We start from the raw sequence: 17,699 nt of genomic DNA, 5'->3' as shown, positions 1-17,699 counted from the left end.
GCAATAACCCACACCAGTGTGCAATAACACACACCAGTGTGCAATAACCCACACCAGTGTACAATAACCCACACCAGTGTGCAATAACCCACACCGACATACAATGACCCCCACCAGCACACAGTGACCCACACCAGTAAACAGTGACCCCCACCAGTACCAAGTGACCCACACCAGCATATGGTGACCCCACCAGTACACCACACGCCACCCTGCGCTACCACCCCACAGCGTCCTCATGGCCAGGGGACATGCCCAGGGACATCACACCCGCAGTGGCAGAGTCAGCCCCACCTCCCACCCCCCCTGTGAGGCTTCACCCCCCGCTACCCCAAACCCCCCGAATTTTGGGACAGTGGTTCCCAGCCCAGCTGCTCTGTCCCCCTCGTGTCTGTCTGTCCGTCCCGCGGCCGCTGGCCCGTCCCGGCGCGCTGGGAGGACACCGGGGTGGGAGAGGTCGTGTGAACGCGGCCGCGGCCGTGGGGCTGCGCACGCCGAGCCCCTGGCCCCCCGCCAGCAAGGCCCCGGGGGGCTGGACCCACTCTGGCCTCTGCCCCACATCCCCCTGCAGCTGCCGCTGCCCCACAGCTGCTGTGTGACCCACTGCAGGGGGGAGACGTGGGGCTGGGGGTTTTGGAATGATCTTGTGGGGTTGGGCATGGGGCTGGGGGGCTCAGAATGGTTCTGTGGGGCTGGACATGGTTCTATGGGCCTGGGTACAGTGTTATGGGGCTGGGCATTGTTTTGTGGGGCTGAGCATCATCCTGTGGGGCTGGACATGGTTCTATGGGGCTGGACATGGGGATGAGGGTCTGAGCACGGCCCTGTGGGGCTGGATACAGTTCTATGGGACTGAGCATGGGCCTGTGGGGCTGAGTATGGTCCTATGGGGCTGGATACAGTTCTATGGGTCTGAGCTTGGGCCTGTGGGGCTGGGCATGGTCCTATGGGTCTGAATATGATCCTGTGAGGCCGGGCATGGTTCTATGGGCCTGAATACAGTTTTATGGGGCTGGGCATTGTTCTATGGGGCTGAGCATCATCCTGTGGGGCCGAGCATAGGCCTGTGGGGCTGAGTATGGTTCTGTGGGGCTCGGCATGGTCCTGTGGGTCTGGACACGGTTCTATGGGTCTGGATACAGTTCTATGGGTCTGGTCATGGTCCTATGGGGCTGAACATGGTCCTATGGGGCTGCATATGATTCTATGGGGTTGGGCATGTTCTTGTGGGGCTGGATACTGTTCTGTGGGGCTGAGCGTAGTTCTGTGGGTCTGAATATGATTCTATGGGGCTGGGCACAGTCCTGGGGGGCTGAACATGGTCTCATAGGGCTGGACATGGTTCTGTGGGGCTGGGCATGGTTCTATGGGGCTGGATACACTTCTGTGGGGCTGGGCACGGCCCCACAGGACCAACCTGTCCCCAGTGGGACCCGACACCCCCCGACACCCCCCGTCCCCCAATAATTCCCCCCTAACTCCCCCAAAACCCGTTGCCATGGCGATTCCTTCATTCCCCTCCCCATATATTCAGCTCCGCTGCGCAAAAATTGCCGCAGAAATTTGTGCAGGGTGAGATTTATGGGTTTTTTGCCAGGAAATATGTCAAAATAGGTTAAAACGAGTCAAAAACGTGACAGCGGGGGGGTCACTTCCCCTCGGTGACCCCCGGTGACACTGCGGTGCCGCCGACCCGCCGGGCCTGGCGTTATCGCCGCTGCATTAATTGCCAGCCCCTCGTTAGTGCTGGAGAAGCAGCAGCACGGGGAGACTAATTAAGCTGAAATATTAATTACCAACATCCCCCCACCCGGGTGCTGCTCCGGTTTGGAGCCAAAGGCCCAAACTGGGCCCAGTATGAAGGCGCCACCACAAACTGGTGCGGGAAAGCGCCCTTGGGAGTTCCCGCCAGGCCTCAGCCTTCAGACCTTCTCATTAACACCCGTTAATTACGAGATTAAACGCCATAACAACACCACACATGCGCCAAACCCCCTCGGCGCCGTCACCCGGGATGGTCCCCCCCGCGAGGATTTGTTGTATTTTTAGAGTTTTGACAAAATTTGGCCACTTTGGCCGAGGGGATGAAGGCCAAGCGCCAAGGCGGGAGATTATTTCTTCCCCGGCGGGGGGGTTAAAAGCATAAAAATGCGTGTTCCCCCACTCAAATATGTAAAAACAAGGAGCTGGGAATGGCAGGGAAAGCGTTTTGTTTGGTTTGGGGGTTTAATGGCAGCGCGATAAGCGGCAGGAAGGGAGATACGGTCACCATGGCCACCGGGGGGGCGAAGGGTGGCGCTTTAAATATGGGAAAATAAGCCTAAAAATGGGGCGTTCATGAAATCGGCCCCTTTGGGGGATCATTGAAGGAGTGACGGTGTTTTTGGGGCTCCACGGGAAGCAAGAGAAAAGTGAGGAAAAGACCCTGAAATGGAGATAAAGTGGGGAAAAACGCGAGAAAAAGCGCAAATGGGGATGGTTTTGGAATATATTTGGCCAAAATGCCACTGACCCCCATTTCTCACCCCCCAAAACCCCCAAATCCCTCAGGTATCGCAACACCCCCCCCCCACCCCCCGCCTCCGCTTTCCCACCAAGTAAACACGGTTCTGCTTTTGTTTTCTTTATGGTTTTCTTTTCTTTATTTTCTTTTTCTTTATTTCTTTTTCTTTCTTTTTTTTTTTCCTTGTATTTTCTTTCTTTCCCTTTTTTCTTTCATGTTTTCTCCCATTTTCCATGTCTGTTTCTCCCCTTTTTCCTTGTCTGTTTCTCCCCCTTTTTCCTTGTCTATTTCCCCCCCTTTTCCTTGTCTTTTATCCTTTATTCTTGTATTTCCCCCCTTTTTCCTTGTCTTTTTCCCCCCTTTTTCCTTGTCTGTTTCCCCCCTTTTTCCTTGTCTTTTTCCCCCCTTTTTCCTTGTCTGTTTCTCCCCCTTTTCCTTGTCTGTTTCCCCCTTTTCCTTGTCTTTTATCCTTTATTCTTGTATTTTTTCCCCCTTTTTCCTTGTCTGTTTCTCCCCCTTTTCCTTGTCTGTTTTCCCCATTTTCCTTGTCTTTTATCCTTTATTCTTGTCTTTTTTCCCCCTTTTTTTCTCATATTTTTCCCCCTTTTTTCTTGCATTTTTTTCTTATATTTTTCCTTTCCCTTTTTCTTCTTTTTACTATTTTTTTCTTGTCTCTTTTAATTATTTTCCCTCATTATTTCCCAGCCAGAGGACGATTAAGGGATAAACGCTCTCAGCTGCACTTAAAGCCCCATTTGCTGTGCCAGCCCCCGGGGAGGTGAAAAATGTCACCTTTTTGGGGGTGTTTTCAGGCAGATTCAGCTCTTTGGGGCTCCCCCCTCGGTTCATTGCTGCTTCCTGGAGGTTTTTGGGGTGACAATGTGACCCTGGGGGTGACAGGGATGGGGAGCAGGGGAAGGGGTGATGGCCGTGGGGGTGGTGGGGACTTGGGGTGGGTTTGGTGTCCCCAAGGGTGATGGGGACATGGGAAGGGGTGGGGAAGCTGTGGTGGGGCTGGGACAGGTGTCCCCAAGGGTGATGGGGACATGGGTTGGGGGGAGTGATGTTCATGGGGGTGACAGGGACGTGGGATGGGGCTGGGGTGTCCCCAGGGGTGACAGGGACCTGGGGCTGGTGTCCATGGGGGTGACAGGGCTGGGGACAAGGGGTGGTGGGATGGTGTTGATGGGGGTGACAGGGACATGGGAAGGGCCTGGGGATGATGTCCCCAAGGGTGACAGGGACCTGAGAAGAGGCTGGGACCCTGGGACGGGCTTGGGGCTGATGTCCCCAAGGGTGGTGGGGACCAGGGATGGGGGACTGATGGTCCTGGAGGTGACAGGGCTGGGGACAAGGGATAGGGGGGTGGCGTTCATGGGGGTGACAGGGACATGAGAGGGGACCCCATGATGGGGCTGATGGTGCTTGGGGTGACAGGGACCATGAGATGGGGCTGATGTCCCCGGGGGTGATGGGCACCAGGAATGGGGCTTTGGTGGCCCTGGGGGTGACAGGGACCGGGGAGGGGACCCCATGATGGGGCTGGGGCTGGGGCTGGGGCTGGTGTCCCCAAAGGTGTCGGGGACCTGGGAAGGGGGTTGGTGGCCCTGGGGTTGTCAGGGACATGGGAAGGGACCGAGACCCTGTGGTGGGGCTGATGTCCCTGGGGGTGACAGGGCTGGGGACAAGGGATAGGGGGGTGGCATTCATGGGGGTGACATGAGAGGGGACCCCATGGTGGGGCTGATGGTGCTTGGGGTGACAGGGACCATGAGATGGGGCTGATGGTGCTTGGGGTGATGGGGACCAGGGATGAGGGTGGTGGCCCTGAGGGTGACAGGGACCGGGGAGGGGACCCCAAGACATGGCTGCGATGTCCCCAAAGGCGTGAGCCGCGGTCCCCGCGCTGACAGGGCAGCGGAACCAAGGCCCTGGTGTCCGGGGTGCGGGGGGACACCGCGGGGGACACCGGGGACAGGGCGGCCCGGCCAGGCCCGGCCCCCGGGCGGCTCCGGGGCGGAGCGGAGGGACCGGCCGGGCCGGTGAGCGCGGGGCGGGGCGGGGGGCCTATAGACCCTATAGGGTGTGTGAGACCCCCCTAGAGACCCTATAGGGTGTGTGTGACCCCCCTATAGGGTGTGGGGCCTGTACGGGCTGTGTGACCCCCCCCATAGACTCTATAAGGTGTGTGGGGCCTGTATGGGATGTGTGACCCCCACATAGAATCTATAGGGTGTGTGGGGCCTGTATGGGATCTATAGTGTGTGTGGGGCCTGTATGGGATGTGTGACCCCCACCTAGAATCTATAGGGTGTGTGGGGCCTGTATGGGATCTGTAGGGTGTGTGGGGCCTGTATGGGATGTGCGACCCCCACATAGAATCTATAGGGTGTGTGGGGCCTGTATGGGATCTGTAGGGTGTGTGGGGCCTGTATGGGATGTGCGACCCCCACATAGAATCTATAGGGTGTGTGGGGCCTGTATGGGATGTGTGACCCCCACATAGACTCTATAGGGTGTGTGGGGCTTGTATGGGATCTATAGTGTGTGGGGGGCCTGTATGGGATGTGTGACCCCCACATAGAATCTATAGGGTGTGTGGGGCCTGTATGGGATGTATGACCCCCACATAGGATCTATAGGGTGTGTGGAGCCTGTATGGGCTGTGTGACCCCCCTATAGACTCTATAGGGTGTGTGGGGCCTGTATGGGATCTATAGTGTGTGTGAGCCCTGTATGGGATGTGTGACCCCCACCTAGAATTTATAGGGTGTGTGGGGCCTGTATGAGCTGTGTGACCTCCCCCAGCCCCTATAGGCCCCTCCCAGGCACCCAAACATTCGAAAATGTGACTTTCTGCCCATTTCTACCTCTTTTCCAGGACCCAGCGCAGCCGCTTGCTCTTGTCCCCCCTCCACCGACGTCCCCAGCACGTCCCCTCCACGGCCACGGTCGGTGACACCGGGGACAGGGACGGGCACGAGGGGACACCCCTCCCTCTCAATTTCCTCCCGCCTCTCTTATTTTTGGCTTAATAAACACCTTAAAACGACCCCATAAAATGGGGGGGGTGGAATTTACCCCCTCACCACTATTTTATTGGGGGGGTCCAAGCCGCCCACACCGCTGGGTACCCCCAGCTTGATTTTGGGGTTTGAGGCTGGTGAGGGGGGGTCTGCTCTGGGAATTTTGGGGCAGGCTGGGGGGGGGGCGGTTGGGTATAAATTGGGGGTTTTGGGTACAAATTGGGGGTTTGGGGTACAAATTGGGTTTTTCAGGTACAAATCGGGGATTTTTGGATGCAGATTGTGTGATTTAGGTACAAACCAGCATCTTCGTGCTGGGGGGGCCGGGGTGGGGTGTGGGTGGAAAATAATCGTGGCAGCACCGGAGCTCAGTGACACAATGAATTCAGATCCCAGGGGCTTTGGGCACGTTGTTTGCTGGGTTGTTGTGTTGTTTTACATGTTTTCACCTCTTTTTTGTGCTAAACCGCCTGTTTCCCCACCGGGGAGCTGGTCCAAAGTGGGGAGAGGGGCTCATGTCACCCCCCCGCCTCCCCGACCCCTTTCCTTCCTCCACAAACAGCATTTTGGGGTCAATTCCTCAACGTTTGGTATTTACGGGCTTTCTACCACCCTTTTCTCTTCTCAGATGAAAACCTGGGTCAGTGATTCGGGGCAGAAACTGGAGATTTTCATCCCTTTTTTGGGCAAATATCGGCCCTTGTCGGGGCGCTGCTGCCAGACCTGCACCCCTAAGAGCTGGGTAAAAGCTTGGGGGGGACCAGAGTTTGGGGACAAGGGGACAAACCCCATCCTGAGGGTCTCATGTCCCCTCCATCTCCCCACAGGACAATTTCTACCAGATGAACGTCTCATCCCTTGGTTTCCGCGACGCCATCCGGCTGACCGAGGAGGACACGCGGTAAGGCTGGCGAAATACTGCAAAAAAGCACCCTTTTTCCCCCAAATTTTACCTTTTCCCCCCAAATTTTACCCTTTTCCCAAGCTGTGGGATGCCTCTCGCCCCCTAATTATTTCGACGAGTTAAATTAATTAGATATTGAATGTCTGGAAGCCGCATTCCCGCACTTAGAGCAACAAGGGCCTCTGCCTCCTGCTGTGCTCAATCTGGGAGAATTTGGCCACAGAAGCGAGGATTTGGGGTTATTTCTATAGCTTTTCGCTATCTCGATGCTGCTGGGAAGAGTCCGGCTGGTTCCGTGCCAAATATCCGATATATTTGTCATTCCAGAGGTGCTGGAGCCCTTCGGTTCCTCTCCCCCTTTCGCTCCCTGGTGGTTTAGTGGTATTTTTGCGCTGTATTTTTGATTTATTTTTCACCCAATCTGGTCATTTTACTCCATTCTACCAAAAACCTCAATTATGTCCCTTTGGGGTGATTTTTAGCTTTAATTTAGGGGCTGGTTTGGAAGAAAAATCCCCAATTTTGGGGACATTTGCGTGCGTTTTTAGCCATCGCGGGTGTGATGCCGCGAGCAGAGTGACCCGGGGTGTCGCTCTGCCGGTGCCTCTGTTGTCCCAGCTGTGAAACGAGGAGGAAAATCTCAACATTCTTGCAAATTTAGTGCTTTTTGGGGGGTGCCTGGGGTGTCCCCATGTCCCCTGCAGGTACCGGGGCTGGCTGGTGCGCAGGGTGTGCGGGATCCTGGCGCTTTGGGGCCAGGATGTCCCCGACACCCCCAAGGACCTGGCGACCAGGATCTGCCACAGGTGGGTGGCACCGTCAACCCTGTCCCCGTGTCCCCTTTGTCACCGCAGCGAGGGGGTGTCATGGGGAGACTGGGTGAAACTGGGGGGACTGGGTGAAACTTGGGGACTGGGAGCACCATGTAGTGGGGGGACTGGGTCAGACTGGGGGCACTGGGAGCACCCCTGAGGTACTGGGGGCGACTGGGTCAAACTAGGGGGACAGGGAGCACCACGTAGTTGGGGGACTGGGTGAAACTGGGGGGACAGGGAGCACCACGTAGTTGGGGGACTGGGTGAAACTGGGGGGACTGGGAGCACCACGTAGTTGGGGGACTGGGTGAAACTGGGGGCACTGGGAGTGCCCCTGAGGTACTGGGGGGGATTGGGTGAAACTGGGAGGACTGGGTGAAACTGGGGGGACTGGGAGCACCATGTAGTGGGGGGACTGGGTGAAACTGGGGGCACCACATATTGAGGGGACTGGGTCAGACTGGGGGCACTGGGAGTGCCCCTGAGGTACTGGGGGGGACTGGGTGAAACTGGGGGCACTGGGAGCGCCCCGAGGTACTGGGGGGACTGGGTGAAACTGGGGAGACTGGGAGCACCACCTACCGGGGGCACTGGGTCAAACTGGGGACACTGGGCCTTCCTTGAGGAAGGGGCTTTGTGAGGGGACCCGCAGCACCCACATTTTGGGGTGTGGGGGGAACTGGCACTGCCGGGAGGTCCCACAGGTGACGTGGGCTCGTCAGGGAACTGTCACCCACCTCCTCATGGCTAATTAGCCGGCACAAAGCCAGTGCGCGGTAATTACAGGGTAATTACGGGGTAATTATGGATTTAACCCCCATGGCCCCGCTCCGCAGGGTGCGCGGTGTGTCCCAGGGATCCGGAGGGGCCAGCGGATCCCAGCGGTGCTGCAAGGAGGAGATCCAGCGGATCCTGGCGGGGATCCAGGCCCCGCTCGCACGGCCCCTGCTCAGGTCTGGGACCCATGCGGGGGATATTCTGGGATCCTTTGGGGGATGCACATGAATCCTTTGGAGGATATTCCTGGATCCTTTGGGGCATGTGCTGGGATCTTTTGGAGGATATTCTGGGATCCTTTGGGTATGCACATGGATCCTTTGCAGGATATTCTGAGATCTTTTGGAGGATATTCTGGGATCCTTTGGGTATGCACATGGATCCTTCAGGGGATGTGCTGGGATCCTTTGGGGGATATTCTGGGATCTTTGGAGGGATATTCTGGGATCCTTTGGGGGTCACACATGGATCTTTTGAAGGATGTTCCTGGGTCCTTTGGGGATGCACATGGATCCTTTGGGGGCTGCACATGGATATTTTGGGGATATTCTGGGATCTTTTGGCAGCTGCACCTGGATCCTTTGCAGGATATTGTGGGATCCTTTGGGGGATATTCTGGGATCTTTTGGGGGATGCACCTGGATCCTTTGGAGGATATTCCCAAGTCCTTTGGGGCATGCACTGGGATCCCTTGGGGGCTGCACATGGATATTTTGGGGATATTCTGGAATCCTTTGGGCCCTGCACTTGGATCCTTTGGAGGCTATTTTGGGATCCTTGGAGGGGATGCGCACGGATCCTTTGGGCATATTCTGGGATCTTTTGGAGGATATTCTGGGATCCTTTGGGTATGCACATGGATCCTCCAGGGGATGTGCTGGGATCCTTTGGGGGATGCACGTGGATCCTTTGGGCATATTCTGGGATCTTTTGGAGGATATTCTGGGATCCTTTGGGGGCTGCGTGCGCAGACACCCCCCTGCAGCTCCTGGGGACGATTCCCCACTTCCTTCCAGAGAGCTGGAATCTGACCCGGGATCGAGAAGGGGGAAAAAACCCCAAACACAGTGGGGCTGGAAATCCAAGCGAAGCCAAAGGGAACTTTTCTCTCATTCTCTCTCCGCTTTTCTTTCTCTCCTCCTGTCATGGAGCAATTGGCAATTAGAGGTCGCATCACAGCCTAATTGCTTGGCTGATTGAGCCAGAATAAAAGAACCTTCTGAGCAGCTTCAAGTATTTAAAGGGAAGAAAAAGCTCCCCGGGGGATCCGAGCGCTGCATCGTTCCCGGAACCAGCGCGGGAGGAAAATCACTCCGGCTTTTGTTGTCTTGTCACATCCAGCGCTAGCGGTTTAACTTAATGGATGATAAAGCTGTTTAGTGACATTTGAAGAGCTGCCTGGGTGGGGAAAGCGAGGCAGGGCGGGCTAGGGGGTTTTGGGGGGGTTCTCACTCTTCTCATTTGCTTCTTTTCCTGCAGATTTTGCGCCTGGGTTCTGCTCAAGCTGCTGAGCCGCCTGTTCCTGAGCGTCCAGCTCCACCGCGGGCAGCTGGCGACGGTGCAGGAGGCGGCCAGGACGGTGGGGACCCCCCGACCCGCTCGTGTGCCCCCCAAACCCTCCTGTCCCCCCGAGCCCTCGTCCCCAGCGTGACCGCTGCCCCATCCCCCAGCCCGACGTGCCGCTGCTTTTCCTGTGCGCCCACAAGTCGCCGCTGGACGCGCCGCTGCTGGCGCTGCTGCTGTTCTCGCAGGGGCTCGGGGCGCCCCGGGTGGCGCTGAGCGGGGACACCTGCACCCCCCTGCTGCGGTAAGAGCTCCCCCAGTTCCTCCAGTATGGCCCAGTTGCTCCACCGCTACATCAACAAGTGATCCCACTTCCCCTGGTTTGAGCCAGTACCCCCAGTTTGGTGCAGTTCCCCCACCAGTATGTCAATGGCTGCTCAAGTACCCCCAGTTTGGCCAAGTACCCCCAGTTTGACCCAGTTCCCCCAACAGTACGTCAGTGGGTGCTCCCAGTACCCCCAGTTTGGCCCAGTACCCCCATTTGACCCAGTACCCCACCAGTACATCAACAAGTGCTCCCAGTCCCCCCAGTTTGACCCAGTTCCCCACCAGTACATCAACGGGTGCTCCCAGGACCCCAGTCTGGCCCAGTTCCCCACCAGTATGTCAAAGTGGTGCTCCCAGTACCCCCGATTTGATGCCGTTCCCCACCAGTATGTCAAGGGGGTGCTCCCAGTGGCCCCAGTTTCCCCCAGTCCCTGCGGCAGGCGGTGCTGGGGACAGGGGGGACGCGGTGGGTGCGGGGGGTGTTATTCTATGGTTCCCCGCAGGTCTCTGCTCGCCCGCCTCGGGGGGGTTTTCCTGCCGCCGCGGGACGAGGCCGAGGGGCTGGCGGGGGCCGTGCTGGCCGCGGTACGACTGGGACCAGTTCAGCGCGGGTACTGGGGGCGCGGAACGACCCCCGAGAGCCCACAGTGCTCGGTGGGGGGATATGGGGGGCCGGGTGCGCGGGGTGGCCAAAGGAGGGACACGGCAGCTCCACTGCGGCCATGGGACCCCCAGTTTGGCTCAGTACCCCCATTTTGACCCAGTACACCCAGTTTGGCCCATTTCCCCCAGTTTAACAGAGTTCCCCCATTTCGTGGCTCTCACAGTCTCCCCAGTTTAACCCAGTCCCCCCAGTTTAACCCAGTCCCCTCAGTTCGTGTCTCTCCCAGTCTCCCCAGTTTAACCCAGTCCCCCCAGTCTGTGGCTCTCCCAATCTCCCCAGTTTGACACAGTCTCCCCAGTTTGACCCAGTCCCCCCAGTTCGTGTCTCTCCCGGTCTCCCCAGTTTAACCCAGTCCCCCCAGTCTGTGGCTCTCCCAGTCTCCCCAGTTTGACCCAGTCCTCCCAGTTCGTGTCTCTCCCAGTCTCCCCAGTTTAACCCAGTCCCCTCAGTTCGTGTCTCTCCCAGTCTCCCCAGTTTAACCCAGTCCCCCCAGTTCGTGTCTCTCCCAGTCCCCCCAGTTTAACCCAGTCCCCCCAGTTTAACCCAGTCCCCCCAGTTCGTGTCTCTCCCAGTCCCCCCAGTTTAACCCAGTCCCCCCAGTTCGTGGCGGAGCTGCTGCGCAGCCGGCAGCCGCTGCTGCTGTTCCTGGAGGAGCCCGCGCTGCCCCGGGTCCTGGCGCCCGCCGCCCGGCGCTGGCTGCGCCCCGTGTGCCGCGCCCTGAGCCAGCGCGCCGTGCGCGACGTGACCGTGGTGCCCGTGGGGATCGCCTACGATGTCACCCCCGGGGACACAACGGTGAGGGGACAGCACCCAAATGAGGGGATGGCACCCAAATGGGGGAACAGCACCCAAATGGGGGGATGGCACTTAAATGGGACGGCACCCAAAGTGGTGGGACAGCACCCAAGTTGGGGACAACACCCAAATGGGAGGGACAGCACTGAAATGCGGGGACAGCACCCAAATTGGGGGACAGCACCCAAATGGGGGGATGGCAGCCAAACCAGAGGGACGGCACCTAAATGGGATGGCACCCAAAGTGGGGGGACAGCACCCAAATGGGGGGGACGGCATCCAAATGGGGGACAGTACCCCAATAGGGGGATGGCACCCAAACGGGGGACAGCACCCAAACGGGGGACAGCACCCAAATGAGAGGGACAGCACTGAAATGGGGGGATAGCACCCAAACGGGGGGGACAGCAACTAAATGGGACAGCACCCAAAGTGGGGGGACAGCACCCAAATGAGGGGGACGGCATCCAAATGTGGGACAGTACCCAAATAGGGGGATGGCACACAAATGGGGGACAGCACCCAAATGAGAGGGACAGCACTGAAATGGGGGGATAGCACCCAAATGGGGGGATGGCACCCAAAAGGTGGGGACAGTACCTAAATGGGGGGATGGCACCCAAATGGGGGTCAGCACCCAAATGTGGGATGCTTTTGAGGTCCACATGGGTGCCCTTACGGTGCTCTTGGGGTTTTGGGGTGCCTTGGGTGCTCTTGGGGTGCCCCTGGGGTTTTGGAGTACTCATGGGTGCCCCCAGGTGCCTTTTGGTGCCCTTGGGAATTTTGGGGTGCCCCTGGGGTTTTGGGGCCCTCTGAGTGCCCAGAGGGATTCTGGGGTCCCCTGGGTGCTTTGGGGTGCAGCACCCAAATAGGGGGTGTTCTTGGGGTCCACATGGGTGCCCTTGGGATTTTTGGGGGTGCAGTGAGTGCTCTTGGGGTGCCTTGGGATTTTGGGGTGCTCATGGGTTCCTGTGGGATTTTGGGGTCCCTGGGTGCTCTTGGGGCGCAGCACCCAAATATGGGGGCACATCCCCCGTGTCCGCAGGCGCTGGGCATGTTTGGGATCCTGCGCATGGCCCTTGGGGCCGGACCCCGAAATCGTGGCTGCGCCCGCGTGGACTTCGGCCAACCCTTCTCCCTGCAGGTACGGGGGATCCCCACCGGATCCTGGGATCCACCCGATCCCAGGGGGTCCTGGATGGGGTGGTGGGGATGGGTGAACCCCAGGGGGGCATCCAGGGTTCTCTGAGGGATCTAGGGCTCTCAGGGGATCTCCTGGGGATCTCAGGTTCTCCTGAGGGTTTGGGGTTCTCCAGGGGATCTGGAGTTCTTGGTGGATCTCTTGGGCTCTCCAGGGATCTGAGGTTCTCCAGGGATTTGGGGTTCTCGTGGGGCTCTTGGGTTCTCCTGAGGTTCTCCAGGGGATCCAGAGTTCTGCAGGGCTCCTGGGTTCTCCTGGGGATCTGGGGTTCTCAGTGGATCTCCTGGGAATCTTGGGTTCTCCAGGGAATCTCAGGTTCTCCTGGGGATCTGGGTTTCTCTGGGGCTCTCCAGGAGATCCAAGGTTCTGCAGGCATCTGAGGTTCTCCAGGGATCCAGGGGATCTGGAGTTCTCAGGGGATCCCCTGGGGATCTGGCGTTCCCCAAGGGGATCCAGGGCTCTCCAGGGTTCTTCAAGGATATGGGGTTCTCTGGGGACCTCAGGTTCTCCGGGGTTCTCTAGGGATCTCCTGGGGATCTTGGGATCTCCTGGGGCTCTGGGGCTCTCCAGGGCTCTCCAAGGATCCCCGTTACGGGAAGCTGGGGGTGCTGGTCCCCAAGGGCTCAGCTCCCTGGCTTGTTCCCAGGAGTTCGCGGCGCAGGGCGGGTGGATCCATGCGGAGCCGCATCCAGAGGAGCCGCCGGGGGCACCGGGAACCGCGTGAGCACCACGGGGACCCCTCAGCCCCTTTCTTCACCTTTTTACACCCCATTTTCTCTCCTTGTTTTCCCCTCACCCCCTTTTCTCACCCCCTTTACTCTTGGTCCCCTTTTCTCGTCCCCTTTTCTCACCCTATTTTCTCTTGGCCCCATTTTTTTAACCTGTTTTCTCCTCACCCCTTTTTCCACCCCGTGTTCTCACTGTTTTCTCCTTGCCCCCTTTTTTTCATCCCCTTTTCTCACCCCATTTTCTCGCCCGTTTCCCCCCGTTTCTCAAGCCCCCCGGGTGACAAAGCTGTGATTTGGGGTCCCAGCCCCACGGTGGCCGCTGCTCCGGAGACCGAAGAGGAGACGCTGGTGATGCGGCTGGGCCTGCACGCGCTGAGTGGTGAGGGGGCTGTCTGTCCGGCCGGCCGTCTGTCCAGCCGTCTGTCTGTCCATCTGTCCATCCATCTGTCCGGGCTGTGGGTCCCTTGGGATGTCACCAGCGCCCCTGGGGCTCAGGGGGTGAATCCCTGATGCCTGAGATCCTGCCTTTCCCTTCCCTTCCCCCTCCCCCTTCCCTCCCCTTCCCCTTCCCCTTCCCCTTCCCCTTCCCCTCCCTTCCCCCTCCTGTCCCACAGACACCGTGTCCTGTTCCGCTGTCACAGCCGTGGGGATCACGTCTGCGCTGCTGCTGCACAAGCACCGTGGGGTGAGACCGGGAATTTTCCACATTCCCCTTCCTCTTGGAGGAATTTTTCCTCCCCCTTCCTCCTTCTCCTTCCACCTCCTCCTTCCACCTCCTCCTCATCCTTTCCTCTCTTCCTCCTTCCTCTTCCTTACTCTTTCCTTCTTCCCCTTTCCTCCTCCTTCCTTCCTCTTTCCTTCTTCCCCTTTCCTCCTCCTTCTTTCCTCTTTCCTTCCTCCTTTCTCCTTCCTCTTCCTTCTTCCTCCCCCTCTTCCTCCTCTTTCTCCCCTCTCCTCCTCTTTCCTCCTCCTTCTTCCTTCCTTCTCCTCTTTCCTTCTTCCTCATCCTTTTCCTCCTTCCTTCCTCCCCCTCTTTCCTCCTCCTCCTTCCTCTTCCTCCCCAGTCCCTCCTCCCTCTTTCCTCCTCCTTTCCTCCTTTCCTCCTCCTCCTCCTCCTCTTTCCTCCTCTTTCCTTCTTCCTCCTCCTCTTCCTCCTTCCTTCCTCCTCTTCTTTCCACCTCTTTCCTCCTCCTTTGCTCCTCCTCCTTCCTCTTCCTCCCCATTCCTCCTCCTCCTCTTTCCACCTCTTTCCTCCTCCTTTCTTCCTCCTCCTCCCTCTTCCTCCCCACTCCTCCTCCTCTTCCCTTCTTCCTCCCTCCTTCCTCCTCCTCCTTCCCCCTCTTTCCCCCTCCTGGCCGCTCTCCCTCCCTCCCGTCCATCCCGTCCCCCGCAGGCGGTGCTGCTGTCGCGGCTGCTGCGGGACTTCGGCTGGCTGCTGGAGGAGATCCTGCTGCGCCAGCGCGACGTCGGCTTCTCGGGGCAGCTGCGGGCGCTGCTGCGGCACAGCCTGGCGCTGCTGTCCCCTGGTGTCACCCTGCTGCGCCTGGCGCCGCGCGGGGACGCGCTGGTGCTGCCCGCGGGCTCGGCCGAGGCGCGGCGGGAGCTGCGCCGGCTCAGCGCCGCCGTGCTGCCCGTGTTCGCCTGCGAGGCCGTGGGAGGTGAGGGGACACTGGGGGTCGGTGGCACCAGGGGGTGGGGACACTGGGGATTGGTGACACCAGTGACTGGTGGCGCTGGGGACTTGTGACACCAGGGGATGGGGGCACTGGGGAATAGTGACACCAGTGACTGGTGACACTGGGGACTTGGTGGCACCAGGGGATGGGGACACTGGGGAATAGTGACACCAGTGATTGGTGACACTGGGGACCTGGTGACACCAGGGGATGGGGACACTGGGGGTTGGTGATGCCAGGGAATGGTGACATGGGGAATTGTGACACTGGGGATCGGTGGCACCAGGGGATGGGGACACTGGGGAATAGTGACACCAGTGATTGGTGACGCTGGGGACTTGGTGACACTGGGGATCAGTGATGCCAGGGGATGGTGACACCAGGGGGTGGGGACACTGGCGGTCAGTGATGCCAGGGACTGGTGACACCGGGGAATAGTGACACCAGGGATCAGTGACGCCGAGCACTCGGTGACACCAGGGGATGGTGAGACCAAGGAATGGTGACACCAGGGATCAGTGACACCAGGGACTTGAGGACAGTGGGGATCAGTGACACACAGGAATGGTGACACCAGAGATCAGTGACACTGGGGACTTGGTGACACCAAGGACTTGGTGACACTGGAGAATGGTGACACCAGGTGTGTGGTGACACCCGAGCTTGGTGACACGGGGCAATAGCGACACCAACGCCTCACACCAGGGATTAGTGACACTGGCGCTCGTTGACACGAGGGACTTGGTGACACTGGGGACTCCATGACACCGGGGATCAGTGACACGGGGGATTGGCGACGTGGGGGATGGTGACACCGGGGACTGGCGATGCTGGTGACCCCGGTGGTGGGTGGTGTCCCCACAGCCTGTGCCATCCGTGCGCTGCTGCTGGAGCTGCTGCCGTTCCTGGGGTCCAGCGCCGGGCGCTCCAGGATCGTGCTGAGCCAGGACGAGCTGCAGCGCAAGACGCTGGAGCTGCTGCGGCTGCTGCCCCCGACCCTGCTGGGGCTGCAGGTGGGGCTGGGGACACCGGGGGACACCGGGGGACACCGGAGTGGCAGCGGCACCCCCAGGTCACCTGTGCCCCCGTCCCCTCCTCCCAGCCCTGCCAGCCCCCCGAGTGCCGCAGCCACGACGTCCTGGACAAGCTGCTCCTGTGCGGGCTGCTGGAGGTCGAGGAGGTGGGTGACACCCCCGGAGAGGACCCTGCGGGGACAGGGTGACACCCCCGAGGTGCCACAACCCCTGTTTGTCCCCACAGCCCGAGGGCGAGCGCTGGGCCTGCGACGTGTCCCGCCGGCCCTGGGCCAGGATGGATTTCAGCGACAGCGACAGCGACGGCGCCGACGAGCTCCCCAAACGCTGCTTCAAGGTACCGGGGGTGTCCCCGAGCGGCCTCGGTGACGGGGACGGGCCGGTGTCACCTGCGCTTCCTCCCGCAGCTCAGCGAGCCCCAGGGCTGCCCCGGCTTCCTCCTCTTCCTCTGCCGCCTCCTCAGCCCCATCCTGGGGACGTTCGCCCGCGCGGTTTCGTTCCTGGAGCGGCCGCAGTGGCCCCAGCCCGGTGAGACCCCCCCGGGAGGGACAACGCTTCCCAACCGCCCCAGGGGCTTTTGGGGTGACCAAACAGCCCCTCCAGGGGTGGCGACTCCCCCGCTGCCCTACTAACCACTTCATACACCCTATTAACCTCCTCATACACCCTGCTAACCACTCCATACACCCTATTAACCACTCCATACACCCTATTAACCACTCCATACACCCTACTAACCACTCCATACACCCTACTAACCAGTTCATACACCCTATTAACCACTCCATACACCCTATTAACCCCTTCATACACCCTATTAACTACTTCATACACCCCATTAACCCCTTCATACACCCTATTAACCCCTTCATGCACCCTATTAACCACTCCATACACCCTATTAACCCCTTCATACACCCTATTAACTACTTCATACACCCTGTTTGTACTGCAAATAACCCAACAAGGGACATTGTCAACCCACATCTGTTCAAAACTCAACCACGCAAGCACATCATCCCATGCTCCTTGTCCTAAAACCTGAGCTCATCTCCGGGATCCTCTCCCGCAAGTCGAGTTTAACCCAAACCACGAGCCTAAAAATCGCAGTTAAACCCGGCTTAACCTGCCCAGGGGAGGTTCAGCCAGCAAAAACTGCTGATTCCCACCTCTAAAACCTCAGCCACTTTGCTTTTAAGCGATAATCGCAATTAACTGGTTGTAGGAGCCGTTAATCTTGGTGCAGATCGCAGTAAATAGCGGAACCCGCCCCTCCGTTCCCCTCCCGCTCAATCATCCCAACACCAACACGAGCAGAACGGGGGGTGGTGGCGTCTGACCCCCATTTGTGTCCCCCCCCAGAGGCGGTTTGTTTGGAGGCGCTGCTGCAGTTCCTGGCCGAGGGGGACGATGTCGGTGAGTCCGGGCTGGGGGGACACACACAGACCCCCCAGAGGGGCTGCGGGTGCTCCTGTTGGGGTTTCTCTCCCCACAGAGCCCCCCAGCCGCAGCGCGGCCCTCAGCGCCCTCCAGACCTTCAAGGACATGGGGGTGAGTGTGACGGGGGTCTCGCGGCCCCGTAACCCGGCTGTGTCCCCCCCGGTGACACCCGTGTCCCCACGCAGGTGCTGGAGGAGCTGAGGGGCCCCGCGGGGCCGCAGCTCCAGCTCACCCGGCCGTTCCGCGGCACCGCGGCGCGCGCGGAGCTGGAGGCCTTCGTGCGGCAGTTCCTGCAGATGTGACACG

General features: G+C 59.3%; 1 protein-coding gene across 1 annotated transcript; it reads left to right on the top strand.

Moving 5' to 3' along the window:
- Nucleotides 1-6,157: 6,157 nt before the first annotated feature.
- Nucleotides 6,158-17,695, top strand: LOC308050263 (glycerol-3-phosphate acyltransferase 2, mitochondrial-like; the record flags this gene model as incomplete). Its single annotated transcript, XM_080360281.1, is given in 22 exon segments — nucleotides 6,158-6,271; nucleotides 6,357-6,430; nucleotides 7,138-7,239; nucleotides 8,085-8,201; nucleotides 9,505-9,633; nucleotides 9,635-9,832; nucleotides 9,920-10,019; nucleotides 10,090-10,241; nucleotides 10,359-10,440; nucleotides 11,120-11,314; nucleotides 12,360-12,458; nucleotides 13,162-13,235; nucleotides 13,513-13,622; nucleotides 13,858-13,928; nucleotides 14,637-14,901; nucleotides 15,784-15,932; nucleotides 16,022-16,099; nucleotides 16,180-16,290; nucleotides 16,361-16,481; nucleotides 17,316-17,369; nucleotides 17,449-17,504; nucleotides 17,579-17,695. Coding segments are annotated over 22 exon segments (2,568 nt in total).
- Between the last annotated feature and the right edge of the window lie 4 nt (nucleotides 17,696-17,699).

This window comes from Nesoenas mayeri, assembly GCF_963082525.1.
Source record: "Nesoenas mayeri genome assembly, chromosome: 27".
In the NCBI taxonomy this organism is placed as follows: Eukaryota; Metazoa; Chordata; class Aves; order Columbiformes; family Columbidae; genus Nesoenas; species Nesoenas mayeri.
Note: the sequence above shows the minus strand (reverse complement) of the source record. Positions and strands in the feature narration are given on the sequence as shown.